The 21,208-nt window shown below is 45.3% G+C and overlaps 11 protein-coding genes across 11 annotated transcripts; 6 read left to right on the top strand and 5 right to left on the bottom strand.

Annotated features, from left to right (window-relative positions):
- Window positions 1–384: 384 nt before the first annotated feature.
- Window positions 385–1,494, bottom strand: AOL_s00075g208 (uncharacterized protein; the record flags this gene model as incomplete). The annotated part of the gene is made up of 3 exons (XM_011122519.1): window positions 385–909; window positions 983–1,308; window positions 1,377–1,494. The coding sequence occupies 3 exons, from the start codon at window positions 1,492–1,494 to the stop codon at window positions 385–387; spliced, it is 969 nt and encodes a 322-aa protein (XP_011120821.1).
- A 4,209-nt stretch (window positions 1,495–5,703) lies between these two features.
- AOL_s00075g207 (uncharacterized protein) lies at window positions 5,704–7,408 on the bottom strand (the record flags this gene model as incomplete). Its single annotated transcript, XM_011122518.1, has 7 exons — window positions 5,704–6,003; window positions 6,074–6,152; window positions 6,223–6,283; window positions 6,368–6,469; window positions 6,582–6,745; window positions 6,834–6,988; window positions 7,133–7,408. The coding sequence occupies 7 exons, from the start codon at window positions 7,406–7,408 to the stop codon at window positions 5,704–5,706; spliced, it is 1,137 nt and encodes a 378-aa protein (XP_011120820.1).
- A 982-nt stretch (window positions 7,409–8,390) lies between these two features.
- AOL_s00075g206 (uncharacterized protein) lies at window positions 8,391–8,729 on the top strand (the record flags this gene model as incomplete). The annotated part of the gene is made up of 1 exon (XM_011122517.1): window positions 8,391–8,729. The coding sequence occupies one exon, from the start codon at window positions 8,391–8,393 to the stop codon at window positions 8,727–8,729; it is 339 nt and encodes a 112-aa protein (XP_011120819.1).
- A 429-nt stretch (window positions 8,730–9,158) lies between these two features.
- Window positions 9,159–9,551, top strand: AOL_s00075g205 (uncharacterized protein; the record flags this gene model as incomplete). The annotated part of the gene is made up of 2 exons (XM_011122516.1): window positions 9,159–9,164; window positions 9,234–9,551. The coding sequence occupies 2 exons, from the start codon at window positions 9,159–9,161 to the stop codon at window positions 9,549–9,551; spliced, it is 324 nt and encodes a 107-aa protein (XP_011120818.1).
- A 428-nt stretch (window positions 9,552–9,979) lies between these two features.
- AOL_s00075g204 (uncharacterized protein) lies at window positions 9,980–10,837 on the top strand (the record flags this gene model as incomplete). Its single annotated transcript, XM_011122515.1, has 1 exon — window positions 9,980–10,837. One exon carries the CDS (start codon window positions 9,980–9,982, stop codon window positions 10,835–10,837), a length of 858 nt encoding a protein of 285 aa, XP_011120817.1.
- Window positions 10,838–10,930: 93 nt separating this feature from the next.
- On the bottom strand, window positions 10,931–12,053 carry AOL_s00075g203 (uncharacterized protein; the record flags this gene model as incomplete). The annotated part of the gene is made up of 3 exons (XM_011122514.1): window positions 10,931–11,332; window positions 11,420–11,668; window positions 11,829–12,053. The coding sequence occupies 3 exons, from the start codon at window positions 12,051–12,053 to the stop codon at window positions 10,931–10,933; spliced, it is 876 nt and encodes a 291-aa protein (XP_011120816.1).
- A 904-nt stretch (window positions 12,054–12,957) lies between these two features.
- Window positions 12,958–13,911, bottom strand: AOL_s00075g202 (uncharacterized protein; the record flags this gene model as incomplete). The annotated part of the gene is made up of 1 exon (XM_011122513.1): window positions 12,958–13,911. One exon carries the CDS (start codon window positions 13,909–13,911, stop codon window positions 12,958–12,960), a length of 954 nt encoding a protein of 317 aa, XP_011120815.1.
- A 793-nt stretch (window positions 13,912–14,704) lies between these two features.
- Window positions 14,705–15,472, top strand: AOL_s00075g201 (uncharacterized protein; the record flags this gene model as incomplete). The annotated part of the gene is made up of 4 exons (XM_011122512.1): window positions 14,705–14,821; window positions 14,889–15,109; window positions 15,183–15,227; window positions 15,307–15,472. 4 exons carry the CDS (start codon window positions 14,705–14,707, stop codon window positions 15,470–15,472), a joined length of 549 nt encoding a protein of 182 aa, XP_011120814.1.
- A 413-nt stretch (window positions 15,473–15,885) lies between these two features.
- AOL_s00075g200 (uncharacterized protein) lies at window positions 15,886–17,942 on the bottom strand (the record flags this gene model as incomplete). Its single annotated transcript, XM_011122511.1, has 5 exons — window positions 15,886–15,994; window positions 16,059–17,335; window positions 17,422–17,660; window positions 17,742–17,838; window positions 17,889–17,942. 5 exons carry the CDS (start codon window positions 17,940–17,942, stop codon window positions 15,886–15,888), a joined length of 1,776 nt encoding a protein of 591 aa, XP_011120813.1.
- A 1,063-nt stretch (window positions 17,943–19,005) lies between these two features.
- On the top strand, window positions 19,006–19,537 carry AOL_s00075g199 (uncharacterized protein; the record flags this gene model as incomplete). The annotated part of the gene is made up of 5 exons (XM_011122510.1): window positions 19,006–19,041; window positions 19,123–19,155; window positions 19,226–19,288; window positions 19,373–19,404; window positions 19,477–19,537. The coding sequence occupies 5 exons, from the start codon at window positions 19,006–19,008 to the stop codon at window positions 19,535–19,537; spliced, it is 225 nt and encodes a 74-aa protein (XP_011120812.1).
- Window positions 19,538–19,576: 39 nt separating this feature from the next.
- AOL_s00075g198 (uncharacterized protein) lies at window positions 19,577–20,703 on the top strand (the record flags this gene model as incomplete). Its single annotated transcript, XM_011122509.1, has 2 exons — window positions 19,577–20,618; window positions 20,681–20,703. The coding sequence occupies 2 exons, from the start codon at window positions 19,577–19,579 to the stop codon at window positions 20,701–20,703; spliced, it is 1,065 nt and encodes a 354-aa protein (XP_011120811.1).
- Between the last annotated feature and the right edge of the window lie 505 nt (window positions 20,704–21,208).

The raw sequence follows: 21,208 nt of genomic DNA, 5'->3' as shown, positions 1-21,208 counted from the left end.
TCATACCAAAAATACAAAAGCGAATGAAAAGTCCAACAAAGAAAGCTTGTAGGAGTCTAGAAAAACAGGAAGCAAGGAAAATAATCTAAAACAGTCAGTCTTAGTCTATCTCTATCTTCTTTCTATAACCACGACCTCTGAGGCCCAGCCCAGGCCTTCGTGGTCAAACTTCTAATCTTCCAGTCTAAAACCCAAACCAAAGGACGCCTGCTCTATAAAAAAATCCAATGAGGTCAAAATCCAACAATTTGGAGCCCGTAAAAGAAAACCAACGACAAAAATGAGAGAATTGAAGAAGTGAAGGCAAAAAAGCTCTACAAAAACGATGATATCGACAAAAGGGAACAGTGATGGATAAATTGATGTAGAAGGTACTCCCAAAACTTAAGAGACCAATGTTGCCTGGGGGGCATAAGTCTCAGGGAGAAAGGTATTGCCAGTAGCGGGGGTTGTCGCCTGGATGGAGCTCAAAGTCGGCACAGCCTTCTTGCTGGATGCTCGGCGCCAAAAGTTGGCTCTTGGGTTGTACTGGACTGGTTTTCCTGATCCGTGTGTGATTTCTTGGTCTTCTTGGACCAACCTCGCCAACTCAGTTTGAATTTCGGCGAAAGTATCGAAGGGGAAATAAGAAATTTTATTCTCGATGCAGTATTCCTCGAGCCTGAGGCCACGACGAGCGAATAGCACATCGGCCTCACGGGCAGCTGGGAGATCCGAAACACCGTCGCCGACGAAAACGATCAGTGGAACGGAACCGTCTTCACTCTCTGAGGAAGCGATTGCCTTGTATTCTTGAAGTGAGGCAGCCTTATCGTGACCGAGTTCGTTATCGTGACGCCAGATAGGCTTCCATTCGCTACCATCGGGAGAAATCTGTGCATCGTTGGCTACGATATCGATGTGCGCAGACTGAAAAGATCACTAAAATTAGTATACCGTCGAGCCAGAAGATTCAGCTACTAGTTGTTGATCTTATAATTACCTGTGTTTCTCCCAAAAAGACATCAAGAACCTTTCTTAAGATGGGCTTCAGACCAGCTGAGATGACGTTGAATGGAATACCATTCGAAATGCAATACTTGTGGAACTCGTCGAAATCCGGGTCAATCTCAAGCTTTTGCTTCATGATTGTGAAACCGTCTTCGAAGGGGACATTAAGACTAGCCCACATGTCTTCTGAAACAGCACGGAATGATCGAGCACCGGTCCTGATCTCTTCGTCGAGCTGTTCTCTCCGGGCCAAACCACATCCATGGTGGTCGAAGAGGACATGTCCAGTATCTTGCATGAATATAGTACCATCAAAATCTATATTAGAGTCGTTAGCAACAATCAAATAGATCCTGTATCAACGCAAGCCAATTGCCTAATATTACCAGAAAATATAATGATGTCCCGTTTGCCAGATTGTTGGACAGTGACAACCGGGATACTACTCTTGGAAGCCTTCGAGCTCTCAGAAACAGCAATGGTGGGTAGTGTAACGGAAGGCATCTTGCGGAAATGTGCTATCAAAAAGAATAAATAGACTGATGTGATGCGAATTGAGTCTGATGCAACTTTTGATCTATGAGGATCGATTCTGTAGTGAATGATAGTCCGTTGATAGTAGTTTTTTAAGAATTGAATATAACTTTGAAGGCCGAATGATGATGAAGTTAGAAAGATCGTGGGCCAGAAAGTGAGATAAGGCATCGTCTTTATAGCCCGAGTTTCTACAGAGGGGCGAAACTTAATGCCACGCCCGTATCCGCTCATTGGCGGGAAGCTGAAACCTGTTTATCGCAGATTTAAACATTCATGCCATAAACGCGGCCATGGCGAGTGAATTTTGTCTCTATGAGGCAAAAGCAAAAACTGAAAAGTTATAGGAGCGGAAAGCAAAGAAAGGGGTGGCAGAGGTGGTGGTGGTGGAAGGAAAAGCAAAGTTTAGTCGGAACTCAAGCTCAACGACGGGGTATTGCTTAATCCGATCCAACAATAGGATGTTACTTCTATGTGCATCGGTGCGTCTTTAATTGAACTAGTAGCCGATTGGGACGATATCTGAGTAGGTACTTAGTTTGTTACAGAGCCCAGCTTTCCCATACGTTCCAATTCTCACCAGTCAAGTGAATAAACTAGGCCAATGGGTAATGCAGTGAATAGCTGCTATGCAAGCACCTAGTGGACAATACTTGATACATACATACATACATACATACATACATACATACACAATAGCTACTGAACTAGCTAAAACTCAGGGGATAGGTGTCAAGTAGAAGCATTAGATGGACAGGGTCCTCACTGCAAATCAACAGCCCATCAGCTTTAGTCCTTAACAGCTACTATAGTAGGCGGGTTTGGAGAGCTCCAGTTGGGTTAGTGCCGACTCGAGTCATTTGTGGGATTATTTGTGTTGGGCCGGAGATTTGGGATGACGACTCGAAAAAGCAAATCTGGTGCGGCAGCTTCTTTCCATGTGAAACTGATGCCCTTTCGCTTCCAGTTAACATGACGCACCGCCCTGTCGACAAGTCCGGAAACTCTATCACAAATTCACATTTTTATTTTTATTTTATTTTTTTGTTTAAAAAATTTAGAACTCAAAAAAAAAATTTTGAAAAAAAATTCTTTGCATTTCTTTCTTCGGGTATAAGGGATGACGTCTAGCTGCCAGGGCGCAAGGACTGACGGTCACTAAGAGAAATCAAGCATCACCTTCGGAGAAACTCGCGATTCGATAGTTTTGAGCGAGAATGACGATAGTGATGAAGCTACTGATGATTGCGATAGATAGGATTCTGAATACAGAGCGAGAATTCACCCGCATTACCAAACACATGCATCTGGGATTCGACAGATTCAAACACCCGCAACCAGCTACAACGTGGGACAGCCGGTTAACCTTATTTGCGAGGGGCTGTGTGTTCCAATTCCATTGAATTCGAGCTTGGAATATTCAACAGTTTCGTCGGTACTCTATTTTTCTACCGATCGCCACTCGGACTTACTTCTAGTTTTCTTGGATTTGAAGCTTGGAGCTTGAAGGTAACGCCTGCGTGCATTTCCGCCGACAATCAGTGGAGCCTCGCATGTATAGCTCAAGCTATCGACCGAGATATGACGACGAATCGCTCTATTTGAAGAATTCCTTGATCAATACACCATCTGTCCATCCACCATTGGATCTTGGACACCCCTTTTATTGCGGATGCAAACTTCCATTCCAATCAATGAATCCAAAACAGCGAGATTAAATCTCAGTTTCAACATCATATCCGTGCCGCAGGGCTGCATGCCGTCTGCCGCCATACATATCTGCGGCGTGATAGTGATTGGGCTCCAACAGAACAGGTCGGATACCGGCAGATCACATACATGAATATTAGCCAAATCAACGCAGGTAGCCAGCTTGGAGCAAGCATTCCCAGACTAGCCCGCGCCAATTGCAGCGCAATGACATGATAATACCATGCAGCACGATAACCGTCTGCCACGGTTGTTTCGAAGAAATCACAGGAAACCCTTCTTGTCAGGGTCCACATACGTTCCTTAGCGCCTTGGCCGGCACCCCACGCCTCGGCTGGGGGTCGCTGATTTGGACAAGAAAGATAAGAGATCTCGGAACCAGCATGCCAGAGGATGCGCTAAGCGGATGCCTTCTACTGCACAACGACGTCATTGTACCTGTCTCCCGAGCTTGGCAACTTCCAACACCTTCTCAAACGGCCACCCTTATTAGTTTTGGCCAAAGCAAGGATGAAGTGGTATGTCTGTAACAGACATACTGATTTACAACGATTGCTTGTAACGGATCGACCGTCACCGGCTCGCGAGAGTACTTCCGTTGATGTTCAGTACATATTCTTGTACTTTGCATTGCATGCTGGCAGATGCACAATAATCCCTGTTGCTGAATGCCGTCGGACCTTTGGAGTTCGAGATTATAACTCAATTTCAACAGTACAGAACATACGAGCGAACCAACAAGATGCATTCCATGAAATGTAAAAAGAAGGACCCCTGGTACTTGGCTATTTAGGTGAGGTATATGTTTTTGATCCCCCTGCTCTTGTGTGATGTCATGGTGGATATTGCCCGTCTTTGCACGTGTGGGTGTGTGTGGGAATGCAAGACGCAGGGCTCTTTCCTCCCCAATTGCTACAACAGAATAAGCACACGAGACAAACGATTTCTTACGGGATCCGTTCTGCTACATAGTGCATACACATACGCATAGCTGACCGCCTTTGGGAATCCTATTGGATGCAAGCTAAACCAACAATCATCGCGGGATTTACCAGTTTCGAAGTTAGCGCATGTCCTTGTCACTTTTTTTTTTTTGCTTCCTGTTGGAATCGTAAAACAATAACACATACCCCTGGTCCATAACCTAGTGAATCTTTTGTGAGGCCTCTTTATTTTTATTTTATTTTTCTTTGTTTGTTTGTTGATGCAGACTTGTGCTCTTTGAAACTTGTAGACGTATGCGGAAATGAGTGTCTACGGGCAAGGCGGGTGCTTAAACACGACACGAGGGAATCCCAGGGACGCAGATATGCCCTCATCCGTCTATGCATTGCATTTAACCATCCAGTTGGAGGCGGCTACGTCCCAGCCGGGTCTAGGAGAGGTTGGTTAGAGCTGCTTAGAAGGGCTAGAGATAAAAGATGATCAAAGGGGTGTGTGTGCCACTGTAGTACTCCTACTGTGGCCGAGGAGCTCGTGCCCTGCGAGCTACGCCCCCAAACCAAGCTATGGGTGTTTGAGGCCATCTACAAGGCTGTTTTACATACCTACCAAGGAAACTTCGACGATGACAACGACGATCATCGCATTTTCTAAAAAAAAAAAAAAAATGTTTAGGCGATTGGAACCAGCGGTTGGGTATTCACGGCGCTCTGAGTGACGATGGGGAATGATTTCTTGGATAAAACTCACTCTTTTTTTTTTTTTTTTTTTTTTTTTTCATTGTTACCTATCTTTATACTGCCCTTGCAATTGTTACAATGATCGTGGCATAACTTTGAACAAGGAGAGGGATACATATCCTCTTTTCCCCCGTTCTCTTTCTAAAAGAATAAACTTCCAAGGCTAGGTACAAGATCAAAAAGAACTCGTATCGATGACACGGTGTGTAGCTCTGACAGGAAGCCAAGGACCAAGGGAATAGTGATCGACGTAAGTCCTCGGAGAAATATATCACAAAAAAAAAGACCTTCAAAAAATTCATTTGTTTGTACAAACAAATCATTCCAGGCTTTGTATCCCTAAGTGCTTTAACTTAAGCCAAGTCAGCAAAAAAAAGCCGCTGGGTACTATGTATCCTATCATAAAATGTCAAAACGTCAAAAGAAAATAATAAAAATAAAAAATAAAAAGTGTTTTGCGGTTAAAGCGGAAAGCCGGCTACGAGGAGGGAGGGGTTTTTAACTTCAGTAAAAAAAAATAAAAAAAAATAAAAAAAGGTATTCGGATATACTCGCTACAGCATGCATTCTGCCAAAAAGGAAATCGAAAGTAAAAGGACTCCAGAAGTACTTCCATGACCAAGGAAAATCGAGGAAGGATGGGGAAACACATAAAACAAAGATTTAGGTAATTACAACCAATATCTCCGTATCCCCAAAGGCAAAAAGAGGGTCCCTCAACCCCACAAAAAACGGAAGATGCATATGCACTATATAGACTAGCCAGTGAGGTCCTTATGTATAACTATCAAGCATCAACCTTCAGGTTCTCCAAGATAGCCCTCAACGCCATATTGTCTCCAAACGAATCCAACAAACCCGTCGCCTGTTCTTGTAAATCTTTCAATACCGACGCCGTATACTCAAAGGATTTGGTCTGATCCTTCATATACGCAACAGCGTAATGCTTCACCCCATCGTCTTGCGTTTGTTGCTTTAAAATATTTATCATCTGTAAGTTCTTCGGGTTGGCACGGATGGAATGGATGATTGGGAATGAAAATTTGCCTTCCGTGAGGTCCTCGGCGAAACCTTTGTTTTTGGCGTACTTTTGTTCCATCCCCGAATGAAAGTTAATTACCTGCGATCTAGAGGAGAGGGGGGGTATGGTTACATACCTGATCTGATTGTAGATTCATATAATCATCCCTGATCTGGAAGATCAAGCCCATTAGGTTGACAAGGTCGAGGTAGTCTCTGCGCAAGCTGGTTAGCCGCTTGCCTCTCGTTGAGTAACTTCATAAGGGGGGGGGGGGGTTTCACTCACACTTCACTCGCGCTCTCGGCCTGCATAAGCTTGATTGCAAGACGGAACAGCCCTCCGGTTTCTAAGAAGGTAGGCGTTCAGCTAAAGGGAACCGTGCGTCTTCTCGAAAGTTATGCCTCATATGTGAGGTAGATATCGAACGTACTGTTGCTAACCATCTCTAAATAATCATCTTCGGACGGACATGTCAAAGTATCTCTCCAGAAAAGGTCCATTCCCTGACCACGGTGGAGATTTATCAATTCCTCTAAACATGATAGTCAGTACTTTTATTTTATTTATATTTTTTTTAACAAAAAAAAGGAAAAAGGAAATAGGACACTCCAAATGGTCGTAAATCAAGGAAAGAAAAAACATACCGGTAAACACTTGAACACAAACCGGACTCTTTAATCCTGTGATATCCTGCATAGCACGAAAGTATATATAATTCGCGGAGTTTATGGTCTGCGCGACGCCGAAAAGGCTATGGGCGACGGGATACCCTCTTCGTAGAACTGAATGATCTTCTACATCATCCACACTGTTTTATAAGGGGGAAAAAAAATAACAGCAGAAGGAAAGGATTAGCCAATATTCATTACAATAATTTTTGGGCGGGGAAGCCATACAGTAAGGAAGCGTTATGAAGCATAGCAACAACATGCTTAATTATGTTAAGTGATTCCTCGGGAACTTGGAGGTAGATATTAAAGGCATCGATGAGCTTGGATCGGATATCCTTCCCTGGCAGCGAGACCAAATAGTCGTACGGGCCGCATACTGCCTAAATGCATGAACACCAACTATTAAACACTTGACCAATAACAATAGCAGGAACAAAAACCAAAGGTCAAATGTTTTTTTTTTTTTTTTTTTGTAAAAAAAAAAATATACACTCTATCGAATGTCTATAATATTATATGCATACCTGCTCTTTCGCATCAGACCACGGTCTCTTGATCACATTCAACGAGAAATCTCTCGGACCCTTTTGTTCGGAGTGTGTCATATCCGTGACGGTTGAATATCCAGTTGGACTGCCGTAGAGAAGATGCGGTGGGATGCCGTTGGATGGAGTTTTTGAGTGGCTTGTGCCATTATTCCGCACTGATTGTACAGCTGCTGATCTGTTGGTGCTGGCCAACGAGGAGTCACGCGCTTCCATCTCGCTTCGTTCGTGTTGGGTTGGGTTGGTATGAGACATGATGATATAGTTCGGGGTTTTAAATGATTGGCGGGGAAGATGCTTAAATCGAGAGGTAACCTCTCTTAATATGGCGGACTACTCCGTAGAAGGACTGATAGAAGGTTTAGTTAGGCAAATATGTTAAGTTAAGATGTAATTTTATTCGGAAGGGATGAAAGTTGTTTTGTAGAAGTTGAAGAAGTTGAAGTAGTCTGGTCGAATCGGTGGCGTCTCTGTGAATACAGATGTCACACAAGTGATACGTAACGTTTCGATCCCTCCTTTGAAACAAATAAAAAATAAAAAATTATAGATATATATTTGATAGCTGTAGTAGCTGAGGTATTGACATGATAGAAAGATTGAGATTACGAATATGACTTTATCTCTCTTTATAAGAGTTTTGAATCCTGCTGAAGACTGGTGGTGGTTTTTCGAAAACCACATGCGCAGGGGAAGGCGGTGTAGACCAACGGATGGTTCTAGACTCCGCGCAAAAAAGTCATAATGTCATCGATTTTTGGCGGTTTGAGCCGGGTGGGTCCGCGGGGTGGAAGTGTGGTTTGTGACGATAGGAAGTGAAGTTGCCGTGAATAGTATACATAAAATGAAGAGAATTCAGGTTGAAGTTGCATTCGAAGTTACTTACTTAAGGTATTTAGGTACTTGCATATGCTAGAGGTACCTCCTACTTAATATCTTGAGTTTGTATTGAACCAATTGTATTTTCGGGGTTGATAAAGGCTCCAGCTGCAATTCATGCAGGCGCCCAGATCCGTTGAATCGGGAATGCGGTGGATACCCGATTGATTGGACATGGCGACGAGACTGGAGACGAATGTTGTTGGATTCTGGGGAACAACACCAACACCAACAACAACACATACGCACGACCGTCGAAAGTAATCCATAATAATTGATATCATATCATATCATATACGATGGAAAGCAACCATGCACCGCCGTTGGAGTCAGGACCACAGACTCCAAACCCACCACAATGAACCTACCCCCCGCTTCCCCCGAAGAAGTCCTCTCTCAAGCCTTCGATCGTCTCTCTCACTCCCACTCCCCGACATCCATCCAGATCGGTCTCGATGCTATCGATGAATACCTTGCATTGGTTTGCAGCACACCCGTTCCGATCTGCAGCCCCGTCGCTGCCAAAATATCAATTGCAACAGCCTCTACTACACTCGACCTTCAAGAAAAACTCCCTTATCCGACTAGTCCCTGGATCAAGGAGTTTAGAAAATTACAAGATGGATTCCAGTACAACAGTCTGTTGCACTTCCTATTAGTTACCAGGGAGATCGCCTTTTGTGTTATCTGCGTGTGACAGATTTGGTGCAGTCAGCTGACGGCGTTTTTTTACCAGTCGCATTACGACTGGTCGGGTGTATAGACAGAATCTTGATAGAGAAGAAGAATTGTAAGCCATACCTCCTGTTGTCTACCGTATCATGCAGTGATGATTTTTGGAAGATACTGACATACCACAGCCCAACAAGATATTTTCCTGACATCGTGCCTACAATGTCTTCAAGGCACGCTGTTACTCCACCCGGAATCCCGAAACCTCTTTGCAAGGGAGAATCACATGGCGGTTGTCCTCTCCATTACATTTGTAATTCATTAGGATAGTAGTGACTAATGCAGCTACGGAAAACAGGTATTCGTTCAACTGCTCACACGACGGCAACCCCTCGATCTCCGGGTATTAACAATCGATACTCTAGTCTCTGCACTTCTTGAGTGCCCTGCGAACATGAGGGTAAATAATCTTCCCCAACCTAAGTAGTATGTGATTATGTTTGTTAATTAGTTTAAAATTCAAATACAGACTTTCGAAGCCCTCAATGGTTTGCAAACAATATCACTACTCTTCAGAAACCGACAAACGCCAGAAAAGGTTCGTTTAAGGGTCACAGAGTTTTTATACTTCTACCTTCTTCCCGAAGTCGAGGATTCGCAGGGGCACCAGCGGAACCGATATCAAATGCGGGAGAGCGGGTATTCATCCGCGCAATTTGTAGTGATCGGGAACGAAAGGGTCATGGGGCCCAAGACGAGGAGTATTGAGCAAAAGGAAGAGATGTTGGGGAAGCATTTGAAGGGGATTGAAGGGATTGTACGAGATATTCGAAGAGTAGTTTCTTAACTGTACTTCGTTGTTGTGAGTCCGATTGTGTTACGCTAAACCGTATGAAGTACAGCAATAACCCTCGCGGATGAGGGTAATTTATCGATATAAGGAAAAGAATTGGAAACATCAATTCTACTGTCTTATTTTCTATCGGCCAAACTTTATAACGTTATAGAGGATGAAAGTTGGTTTTTTTTGAAGAAGGTAATGCATTCCCGTCCCGCAGGTATCCGACGTTCGCCAAGCCGAAGCATTGGGTGACTCCTAATGACACACACTCAACTCATTCCCTTTTTTCAGTTATCGGGGACAGGTCTATACATATTGAAAAGTCTATAAAAGACCCATACTCAAAATCACGATCGAAACTAATTCGATCCGTAAACATCATCTAATCTACCCTTCCTCCCTCTCTTACATATCTACATAGTATATATATAAAAATGTCTTCATCAACAAACACCACCAATCACCACCTCCCCACATCTCAAGCCTACGATCTATGGTCGCAAGTCTACGACACTGACGGAAACGTCCTACAACAGTTAGATGACATTTACATCTCCACTACCCTTCCACGGTTGATCACGCCGGATTGTACGGTTGTAGAACTAGGTTGTGGTACCGGGAGGAATACGCTAAAACTTGTGGAATACGGAGCGGGTCGTGTACTCGCTGTTGATAATTCCAGGGGGATGTTGGAGAAACTTGTTGAGAAACTTGGGGTTCTTGGTGGGAAGGACGAGAGGGTGGAGGTTTTTGAGGTTGATTTGAATACTTTTTCTTCGACTTCTTCTACTTCGAATACTACCGCTATTTCTACTTCTACTAGCGATAGAGATGAGAGGGGGGATGGTAGTGGCGAACAAAAGTTTAAGAAAGCACTGGAAGGGAATGAAATAAACGGAGTAGTATCAACATTAGTCCTCGAACACCTCGAACTCTCTACATTCTTCTCAGCGGTATCAAAGATCCTACCCCAGACGGGATGGTTACTACTCACGAACATGCATTGGGAAATGGGTTCCATCTCATCGGCGGGGTTCCTCGATACGACCACCGGGAAGAAAGTTAAACCGGTATCGATTAATCATACCAAAGAAGAGATATTGGAGGAAGCTGGGAAATGGGGGTTTGTGGTTGAAGAAGAAGAAGAAGGAGGTGGCGGTCATGGGGGAGTGGAGGAGACGGGGATTAGGGATTTGGAACATGCGAAGGGGTTCGGGAGGAGAGCTGAGAAGTGGGTGGGGGTTTTGATGCATGTTGGGGTTGTTTTTAGACGTGTGTCCCTTGTAGGATAGATACTGCATATCTACTAGGTCGGAGGGTAGTTTATATGGATATATGTACAGATAGATATGATGAGTATAAGAAGAATAATAAGGGGGAGTTTATCAAAACCACCTCCGTCGAATCCTCTCCTCGTGCTCCACCAGATTCCCAAACCCCCTAAGCCCCTCCACAACCTCCCTCCCACTCCCTCCAATCTCCAAATTCAACAATAAATGTGTATAAGCGAAAACCTCAGCGTCAAACATTCCAGCTTCGGAAGCACCAAAAAACCATGTATCGCCCGATAATAAAATACTCAAAGCGCTAAACGCTTCTATTGCCCTTTCGTAGATATCTGTCGCTGTGGGTAAAGTAGACGTTGAAGATTTTCGAATGGCATCGATTGCTGCTTGACGCATTTGGGAGCCTAGAATTTGGGAGATCGGCCAGAGAGAGATTTGGGCGGTGTATTTTGGAATTGTGAGGGAGGAGAGGTTCTCCGGGTCGATGTAGAGGGCGTATAACTTTCAAGAAAGAATTCAACATTAGCTTCCTCTTAAAATAAAATAAAATAGAAGAATAGGAAGAGAGGGAGGGAAGGTCAAAGGTACCCAAGCATCCCTAACAGCACCCTCGACCAAACTTGAGAAAGCGCGGTAATCACCATCGTCTGTATCGACGGTATTTACGCTTCCCACGGCATGTTCTTCAATCCATTTGGCCAATTTCGGCGACGGAATAATCTGTGATGTTCTATCGGATTGAGATGATATTGTCAAAAACGGTAGAGAACCCGACGGTGAAGCGTGGTTATTCGATGGTTGTGTTTTGAACGGTATATTCCTTATTTTTAAGTATGTCTATACAACCTCCCCAATAATAATGACAACCAATCAATCTCTAGTTAGCTTTTTCTGTTTCTATTTCTATTTATTATATATTTGTCGGATAACTATATTTATCTGTATATAGATATAAAATAGAATAAAAAAAAGACACGAACAATAAATCTCCTCGCACCTGCCACTTCAAACACGTCGGGTTAAACGATGCTATCGAACTATCCGTCGAATCTGTAAAGCTATAGAGTGTATGGTTTATCGAATGCTGCCTGGTCGCTGACGGTTGGAAATCTTCCACGCACATCGGAGGAGGATCCACCGGGTGGGTGACGAGGGGGAACTGCGAGAATAAACGGCGAATGAAGGCGGGCGCTCGGAGCGCATCTTGGAGAGCTGAAGGCATGTTGGCAGTCGGCGGGTGGGTCGGTATGTGAGTGGGTGGGTAGTGGTGTGAGGGAAAGATATGTGTTGGGGGATGTTCGAAATTTCAGAGGCAGTTCAAGTTTGCGGGCGGGAATCGGGAACAACGTGGGAAAAAGTTAATCGGCGCAAGTACCCCGGATTGGATTGGATTGGATTCGGATAGCATGTAGAATGGCATAGCTTTCAGGTTTTTAAAAAGTACAGCGATTGGAAGAATAAAAGTACAAACTGAAAAAAAAGAACAAGGCGACCCTGCGACTTTGTCTTTCAAGAGGGGCACCACAGTTGATATCTATCAAAGAAGAAGCCTCTATATCAAAAAATAGAATATAAAATAAAAAAATGAGTAAATGTGGATATCTGAAAAGCGAATGACTTTAAAAAAAAAGGGAACAATAAGAAACTCCAATTTTGTGGATCGTCCGTCGTCGTCGTCGTCATCGTGTGCAATTGTAAGTATATCCCCAATGAACGCCAATGCAATGCTGGTTTATGAAGTGTGAAAGAAAAAACCTGGGGTCCAAACACCGTCGGAGAGGGTAGAAAATACAGCAAGGTTTCAAGGAACAAAAAAAAAAAGGCATGATGGAGACACAAATTCAACCAAAAGAGCTAACTGGGGAGTGACACTTTAATCGGGAGGGAAACGAGTGCATGCATGCAATGTTGTGTGCATCATCGGGTGCTTCAGATGAGCTCATGTGGGTGGTGTGACCTTCACCAAAAAAAAAAACATTGTGATATCTCTTTTCTTCGCATTTTCGGCGTCCATCCGAGTTCGATAGCATTGATAGAGTAGTAGTAGTTCCTACGAGGACTTGGTTGATTTTTTATATATTTTTATTTTTATTTTTAAAAGGAAAAGGGGGGCGGGCGGGAAGAGGTTACGAAGACTTTGGGTCCTCTTCGGCGGCAGCCTTCTCGGCAGCGGCAGCTAGCTTTTCGAGATGATGCTGCTGGAGTTGAAGTGCAGGAGATAAAAGAGAAGCACTGATGTAACCGGCCGGATTGTCTTCGAGAGTAAGAGGAGTAACGGGGCCGGGAGAGCCAAGAGGAATAAGTCTGGGAGAGATGGGACCCGAGACGGAAGAAGTGGCTCTGGTGGATTGGAAGATGAGGTCGCGCTGTTGCATTTGGAAGGCGAGTTGTTGTTGGGCGAGATGGGCGTGGTATGTTCTGGCGGATGGGCCGGGAGTACGGACAGAAGAAGTCATGGACATAGAGGGAGCTTGAGATTGGGATTGAGCTTGAGATTGAGATTGAGATTGAGGATGAGGATGAGGATGAGGATGAGATGATTGAGATAGAGGAGAAGGAACAGCACCGAAGAAAGAAGGAGAACGAGGAGTCCTGGGAGGGATGTTAAGGGGAGGAGAAGGAGTTGAAGCAGAAGGAGAAGGAGTTGAAGCTTGCTGGTGGTGGTGGTGGTGGTGGTGGTGTTGTGAGAGTTGTTGTTGTTGTAATAATGGAGAGCTTGGACGGGATGAAGCTGCTGAGGATATCGATTGGGATAAATAAGCAGGGAAATAGCTTTTATTTGCAGTGGAGGCTGGGAAGATCTGAGAGGGCGAGTAATAAGGAGAGGATACTCTCTGGTGGACAGAAGAAGCAGCGGGAATCGAGACGGGCTGGGTCAGAGGAATAATAACATCTTCTGTGCCTGTGCCTGTGCTGCTGCTATCGTGAGGACCCGCGTGACCAGAAGTCGGATTCAATTGTTGCAAAGGTGAGCAGCTGGTGGTGGAGGTGGACACAGGCCGAGAAAGCGGCATTGGAGGAGGCGGCGGCAGGTGAATGAACCCCGGCGCCCGCTTCCGTTGAGCCAGACGGCGAGACATCATGATTTCTTTATCTACCTTTCCATGCTATAGTTTATATGAGTATGAGGGAGGAAAGATGATGATGATGATGAGGGGAATCTTCTTTTATTTATTTTATTTTATTTTATTTTTATTTTCATTATTTTATCTTATTCTGTCTGTCTGTGCCTTCGAACTGGCCTGGTCTGACCTGACCTGACCTGACCTGACCTGAACTGAACCGACCAAGGAATCAGATTAAAACAAAGAGCCAGAAAACAGAAAAAAGAAAATAAAAAAGAACCTCAAACCGGCTTCAATCCGGTTGGCGGTTGGCGGTTGGTACAAGAAAAAGAAGTCTAAGAAAAAAGGGCCTGGCTGACATCATCAGTCTCAACCGCTCCACTTCGGCTGAAACACCACAAAGCGGTTAGCGTCCTGTCAGTCGCTTGCATATTGGCACATGTCTGCACCGACAACCGATGTACTTCGACACATTTTGCATATCCAGATCCAAATACCATTCTAAGTACTACTTATATAATCAGTATTCGATAGCTCCAAAAAAGAATATTCTAGACCTCCCTCATTCCCGGGACCGTTGAACTTCCTATCTCCGTATATAAACTATCGTGAGTCAGTATCGACATATAAATAAATGACCTCCCTCCGATGCTCTCCAAGACTCTTCCGTTCCCTCCAAAATAACCGACGGACCCTTGCATCATCATCTCTTCTTCCTCTTCCTCATCCTCATCCTCATCGCATAAATATAAATATAAATCTGTACCAAAGGTGCCTTTCTACTACACCGCAACAACCACCATACAAAATGTCCTCCGCCACAAATCTCGATTTTTACTCCTACAAACCCCTCGATAAAAAGGGCGAGGAATATGATTTATCCCAATTGCAAGGGAAGGTCGTTCTTATCGTCAACGTCGCTTCCGTATGTTTCTCCCCTCCCGTCACCGCCATAATATATATAAACACGTATATTGATCTAATGAACCTAGAAATGCGGTTTCACCCCTCAATACGAAGGTCTCGAAAAACTCTACGCAAAATACCAAGATCGCGGTTTGGTCGTCCTCGGCTTTCCCTGCAATCAATTCGGCAGTCAAGCTCCCGGCACTAGCGAAGAACAAGTTTCCTTCTGCACTTTGACTTATGGTGTGAAATTCCCCGTATTGGGAAAGATTGAGGTCAATGGGGATAAAGCTCATCCTTTATACGAGTATGTTTCATACTACAATCCCGATTTGGTGGGATTTTACAGGGTACTGATTGTTCTGTGTGATATGATATAGATGGCTTAAGAAGGAGAAACCGGGTTTGTTGGGTATGAAGCGCATGTAAGTTCTTCTTTTTCATTCACTGCCCTCCCTATCACAAAACATACCGAGTCTGATCGATATTTTTTTTTGGAAATAGTAAATGGAACTTTGAGAAATTCCTTATTTCCCGCGACGGGAAAGTCGTCGATAGATGGGCTTCCACCACTACCCCGGCCTCTCTGACTTCCAGGATCGAAGAAGAACTTAACAAACCATCATCATCCTCGTCCGAAACACCAGCAGGTCCTTCCAATACAGCGTAATTCTTCTCTCTCTTTCTCTTACTCTCTCACATGTATTTTTAAAAACCCCCATTCGACTAATTTATATTCTTCTTCGAATCAGTGCGCCTCGTCTGTGAGGGATGGATGGATGGATCCTATTGTTCATAGCATAAAACAATATAATGACGATGACCAAAAAAAAAAAAAGAAATCATGCCATGCTCCGTACTCCACGGTATATAAAATTTAAGAAAAAATGCCTAGGTATAATATCATCAAAAAAAAAGATATATATGCCATTGAGAAAATATCATGTCATCCCGATTTGTCGCGATATCTTCTTCACCAATGCTCGCTTCATAAACTGCTCTCGGGCCAGAGCTCGTGTGTGCTAATATGTTTTGGTCAACTAGATTTCTTTATATGAACTTGGTTTTTTTTGTTAATAGATATCATACCTTTAGAAAAACGTCCAATGTGATCCGCTCCTTATCCAGTGCCTTCCCTAATACGTATATCGTATCCTCGATCGCCATATCGTCCGTCACCAATTCGTACAGCCTGCTACTATTTAGTACCTCCACTCAAGCTAATTATACTTAAGGGAGAGGGAAAAAAAACGTACTGATTATGCACCACCGTCGGCGCAACAACCACGGCATCAATATTCGGTGCCTCCCTATCCCTCACATCCCTTATCAACTCATCCGCCATTCCAATCCTTTCATTCAATATCCTCTGATCCTTCTCACACACATCATTGATCCTAATCAACTCTATCCTCTCCCTCTCCATATACGCCTCCGTCTTCGCCATCGCCTCAGCCTGCGATACCGTCTGTTCCAACGATGCCATTGTTTTCGCAGAAGCCGCGTCCGCCTTTTGTTGTAGTATCTTTGCGATTTCGTTTATCAATCGGTCTTTCTCTGGGTTTGGGGGTAAAGGCGGTGGGACCGCGAGTTTGGATGTTGCTGGGGTGGGGAGCAGGCTGCTGGCGTTGTCGTCGTCGGCGTCTAGGATGTTGAAGGGTTTACGTTGGGATTGGGATCTCTGGGGGAGTTTTGTTGCTGTGGGGTTTAGATTCGATGGACCGGCTGATGATAGCTGTTGGGGTGGATAGCCGTGGATGGATATCGGACGCTGTTGCGGTTGGTTAACAGAAGGGAACCTGTTGAGAGGTTCGTATTGTCCTGATAGTCTATGAACCTGTGAGGGAGGGGGTGGTGGTGGCTGTTGTTGGGGATGCCAGCCATGTTGTGGGTGGACGGGGAGAGGGGGTGGCGGGGTGATATGGTGCTGTTGTTGGTGGTAGGGGCTGTGGGGTGGTGGTGGAGGAGATCTTGGACCCGGCGACCCGACTGTTGAGTTTCTTATAGGTGAGGGCAGAGGTGGAACTGGTGGTGGTTGCGGTGGGGTCTGTTGGTATGCCGGGCTGGGGATTGGGTAGGCCGGTCTCGGTTCCTCACGAGGGAGTTTCTGGGGCAATGCGGGCCGTTCTGGTGGGCCTTGGTTGTGGTTATTGATATTGTTTTGTGGTGGTGGGTGTAAGGGGGGAGATGCGACGGGCTGAGGGGTGGATTGGTTTTGCGGGGTGAATAGGTGGGGGGTGGTGGTGTATGAGTACGCCGCTGGAGACTGGTGTCGAGGTTCTGCTTTCGGAGGTGGGGGTGGGGGTGGGGTAGCTTGGTCTGCAGGTTGTTGCTGCGGGACAGGGTTGGAACGGGCCCTCTGAGATTCTATTTCTTGGGGTAGAGGGGGACGGGGTGGTGGGGTAGCTATGGACTGTATTGGTTGATTTTGTGGCGGTGGTGGCGGCTGGGCGACGGGCTGCTTGGAGTAGAGGGGGGGTTCCTTGCCAAAGACGTCCTTGAGCTGGCCGCAGAGGTCGATAAGCGTCGATTTCTATTGTGTTTGTATGACATTCATTGTTAGGGACCTGATCCTCCCTTCCCATATAAGTAAAGGTAGAAGTAGAAGGAAATAAGTACATCGGGGTTCTGGGACCAATATGCCAGATAAGGGTGATAGCAGCGACCGTTGGTGTCAACGTGGTTGGTAGGTCGAATGCCCATGTTCTTGCCGGGGACGACCATGACGGTGGGCGGGGTGTTAGGATACTGATGGGGCACCCAGATGTTAAGGGGGATGTTGTAGGTGGCGCCGCGAAAGGCAACGGGGAGGGTGCCTTGGATGCATAGCAGCAGGTCGGACCGTCCGTCGTCGTATGCTTTATAACACCCATCCATTCGTTAGCAACGTAGGTATACACTCATACAAGAGATTCTAGTGAGAGGGGAGAGGGGAGTACTTGCTGTAGACGTCGGTTTTGGGGGAGAGGCCGCGGTAGTGGTGGAGGAGGGTCGCGGTGTCTGTATACGTCCTGTTCGCCGAGTGGTATTTCTATTCTATCTGTGAGTATTTTATCTATTCGATGGGAACAAGATAAGATACTGACCGGAGCGAGGACGGTGGAGAGCCAGCGGAGTAGCTCCGGCGCCAGTTCGGCCATTATTTACTGTATTGTAATGTATTGTATTGTGTGATGGAATTGGAGGGAGAGGGAAACGAAGCTGTCGCGAATATTACACAATACGAACAAGCAAGCTCGATTCGCCTCGCAAGCCAGCCAGCCAGCAAGCAAGCAAGAGTCCGTCTGTCTCTCCGATTGCAAGGTATAGCTTAGTACCTACACAGTAGCTTAGCTACACCAGCCTTTTATAATCTCACTAAAGTAACTAATCTACATCACCACAAATATTAAAGTAAAAAATAAAATAAAATTCAAGCATCAAATATCATCATCACGTGGATCACATGGAAACAAAATAAACGGAAATAAAGAGTATGTCCATGTAATATGGCAAACCGAACTTGGGGCTGTGCCGGTCGTCATTGATGATGTTTGCGCGGTATAAGCCCCGCCACTGCTAAGTTTCCCAACAGCCTCAAACCGCACCGCACCGCACTGCACTGCACCGGAATATCAAATAACCAGATAAACCGAAGAGATATATATTTAAGACCCTCGTGTCCATCTGTTTGCTCATTCCACGTATCCTGTAACTCGTTTTTAGAATAGATAATTGATTCTATTGCCCGATATCGCCCTCATATCCCCCCCTCCCCCCCTCCTGGCCCCACCTCGTTAACGAGCGTTTCAACCACCACCTCTCCCGCGTGCCAGGCCACGATATTTACAGACCTTAAAGTACCTACTTTTAGAACAATACTCGAGGATTATACCTTGCACGGTTGGCCCTGAACTAACAGCGACCTCGAGACCTTATACACTTTATTCTCGGATCTGATTCCGAGCGAGCTTTTACATAAAAGTTGGAGGTCGGCCTGTTATTTAAGTTGCGTCATCACACATAAACTCCGGCCCTCTGTTTCTCTTTCCCTTTTCCCTCCCTCCTTCTCGTTAACTCTCTTCGTCTCCAACTTCCCTCCACTCCCTCTCTCCATTCGGCCTAACCTTCAACCCCGCAACCTCTCCCTCAAACTTCTTTTCCCTTTTCTGCATTTGCAGTTCACCTTAGAAATCATCATATAAAACTGAAAATACTAAACCTATGAGTTGGAAAGGTTTCTCAAAGAGCGTCTCGCGGGTAGGTATTTATCTGTCTCTTTCTTTCCGATGCAAGGGTAGCTGTGAGAGATCTGACCTGCTGACCGACTACCTCAAACAGGCGCCGCAAACATTCAAAGCCAAGTTCAACATTGTACGACCCCTTCGAAGGAACTTCTTTACCCTCTGCAACCTCCCGTTAACTCAATTCACCGCATATCTAGGGCGAAAATACAAAGGATCCTGTATACATCGATGCCGAACGACGATTCCAGGAGCTTGAAACAGTACGTTCCCGGCATCATCCGGCATCATCATCACCACCTCTAAAGTCCCGTTATTCACAAAATCTTTTTTTAAAAACAAAATAGGAAACGAAGAAGCTTCACGATGAGTCCAAAAAGTATGAACTGTCCTGTCCTTCAAACTGCGGCATTTCCCGTCTGATAAACTAACCATTATTGATCTAATTTAGGTATTTCGATGCGATCAACTGTAAACAGCCCCCCCCTCCCTCCCTCACCCCCCTTGTATAAACACCGGATCCGTAATACTCACCCGTCCACCCTCTAGCCATGTTGAGCCACCAGATCGAATTCAGCAAATCGATACAGGAGATCTACAAACCCATATCCGGTCGTATGTCCGACCCCGATAGCGTTATAGCTGAAGGAAATCCGGAAGGTATCCGAGCATGCGAGGAATACGAAGCAATCGTTCGGGATCTACAAGATACCTTGTCACCCGAACTCGAAATGATCGAAACAAGGATTATCAAACCTGCCGACGAACTATTAGAAATCGTCAAGATCATACGAAAATCCCTTACCAAACGTCAGCACAAACAATTGGATTTCGACAGGCACAGAACCGCGCTTAAGAAGCTGCAGGATAAGAAGGAGAAGACGCTTAAGGATGAGAAGGCTTTATATAAGGTGGAAGGCGAGTTAGAACAGGCCACCCAGGAGTTTAACTACTTCAATGAGCTGCTGAAGGACGAGCTACCCAAGCTCTTCAGACTCGAAAGGGAATTCATTCGGCCGTTATTCCAGTCATTCTACTACATGCAGCTGAATGTGTTCTATACACTGCATGAGAAGATGCAAGCGATTAATATAGGATATTTTGACCTTACGCTGGACGTCGAGGAAGCCTTTAACAAGAAACGAGGAGATATCCAAGAACAAGCCGAAGCGCTGACAATCGTCCATTTCCGAACCAGCGGAAACAGGGCTTCAAACCTTAACTCTCGACATAGCAAGTACGGGAAGAAAGCGGAGGAAGCCAAAAAATACGGAAAACCCGCGGCGGAAAGTGGGTCAGGAGAGGCCCCACCGCCTGCCTACACCGCCACCACAAATACGGGCGAAACAAGCCTGGGGATGTCGGCTATCGCAAAGGCGAAAGCGAAGCCTCCACCGCCAAAACCAAAGCCGAAGGCTTTCGCTGTCGCGACACCGCAGGCTGAAACGGTGACGGCTCTTTATGATTATGAAGCCCAGGCTGAGGGCGATCTTAGCTTTAGCGCTGGTGATGTTGTTGAAATCATACAACGGACAGGAAATGATAATGAATGGTGGACAGGTAAACTGCGAGGCAAGACCGGCCAGTTCCCTGGTAAGTAGCTTTCCCCCTTCAGTCAAACCGGTAGAAATGATCAGAAACTAACATCCTTACAGGCAATTACGTCAAAGTTAATTAGTTATGCAATTGGGCGCTGGTTCATGATTCCCCCAACTTGTGATTCCCATTAGCAGATTCTGAATTGATTTCTTTCTGTCCCAATACAAGGAGTTCGTTGGTTGCAAAAAGGTGTCTTTCCGCTGGTCTCATACCTACATCTCTCGTTTTTTTTACCCACCCTTTTCTTTCAAATAATGTACATTCTTTGTGAACGGGTAATTTTCGATTGGGTTCTAGAGTTAATTAGCAATTCGCGACCGACGAAGAGCCCTTATATTATTAGTGGTTTTTATATAGCAATGAAATGAAGTAGTAGACACACAATGCGCATGCATGTTGGTCGGAGGGAGATGCTGCCCGGCCCCGCCTTATGTCATGCCGCTAAGCCCGAGTGGCGGTCGGAGATTAAAGATTCCCTGCAATATAACACAAACCTGCATTACTAAATTCAAGATTCCCACATTTCACCTATTAAAGCTCCCCCGTACTGCATCCATCGCCTTCTCATCCAACAGGAACCGAAT

The sequence above is a fragment of the Orbilia oligospora genome (assembly GCF_000225545.1).
Source record: "Orbilia oligospora ATCC 24927 unplaced genomic scaffold scaffold00075, whole genome shotgun sequence".
Lineage (NCBI taxonomy): Eukaryota > Fungi > Ascomycota > Orbiliomycetes > Orbiliales > Orbiliaceae > Orbilia > Orbilia oligospora.
Note: the sequence above shows the minus strand (reverse complement) of the source record. Positions and strands in the feature narration are given on the sequence as shown.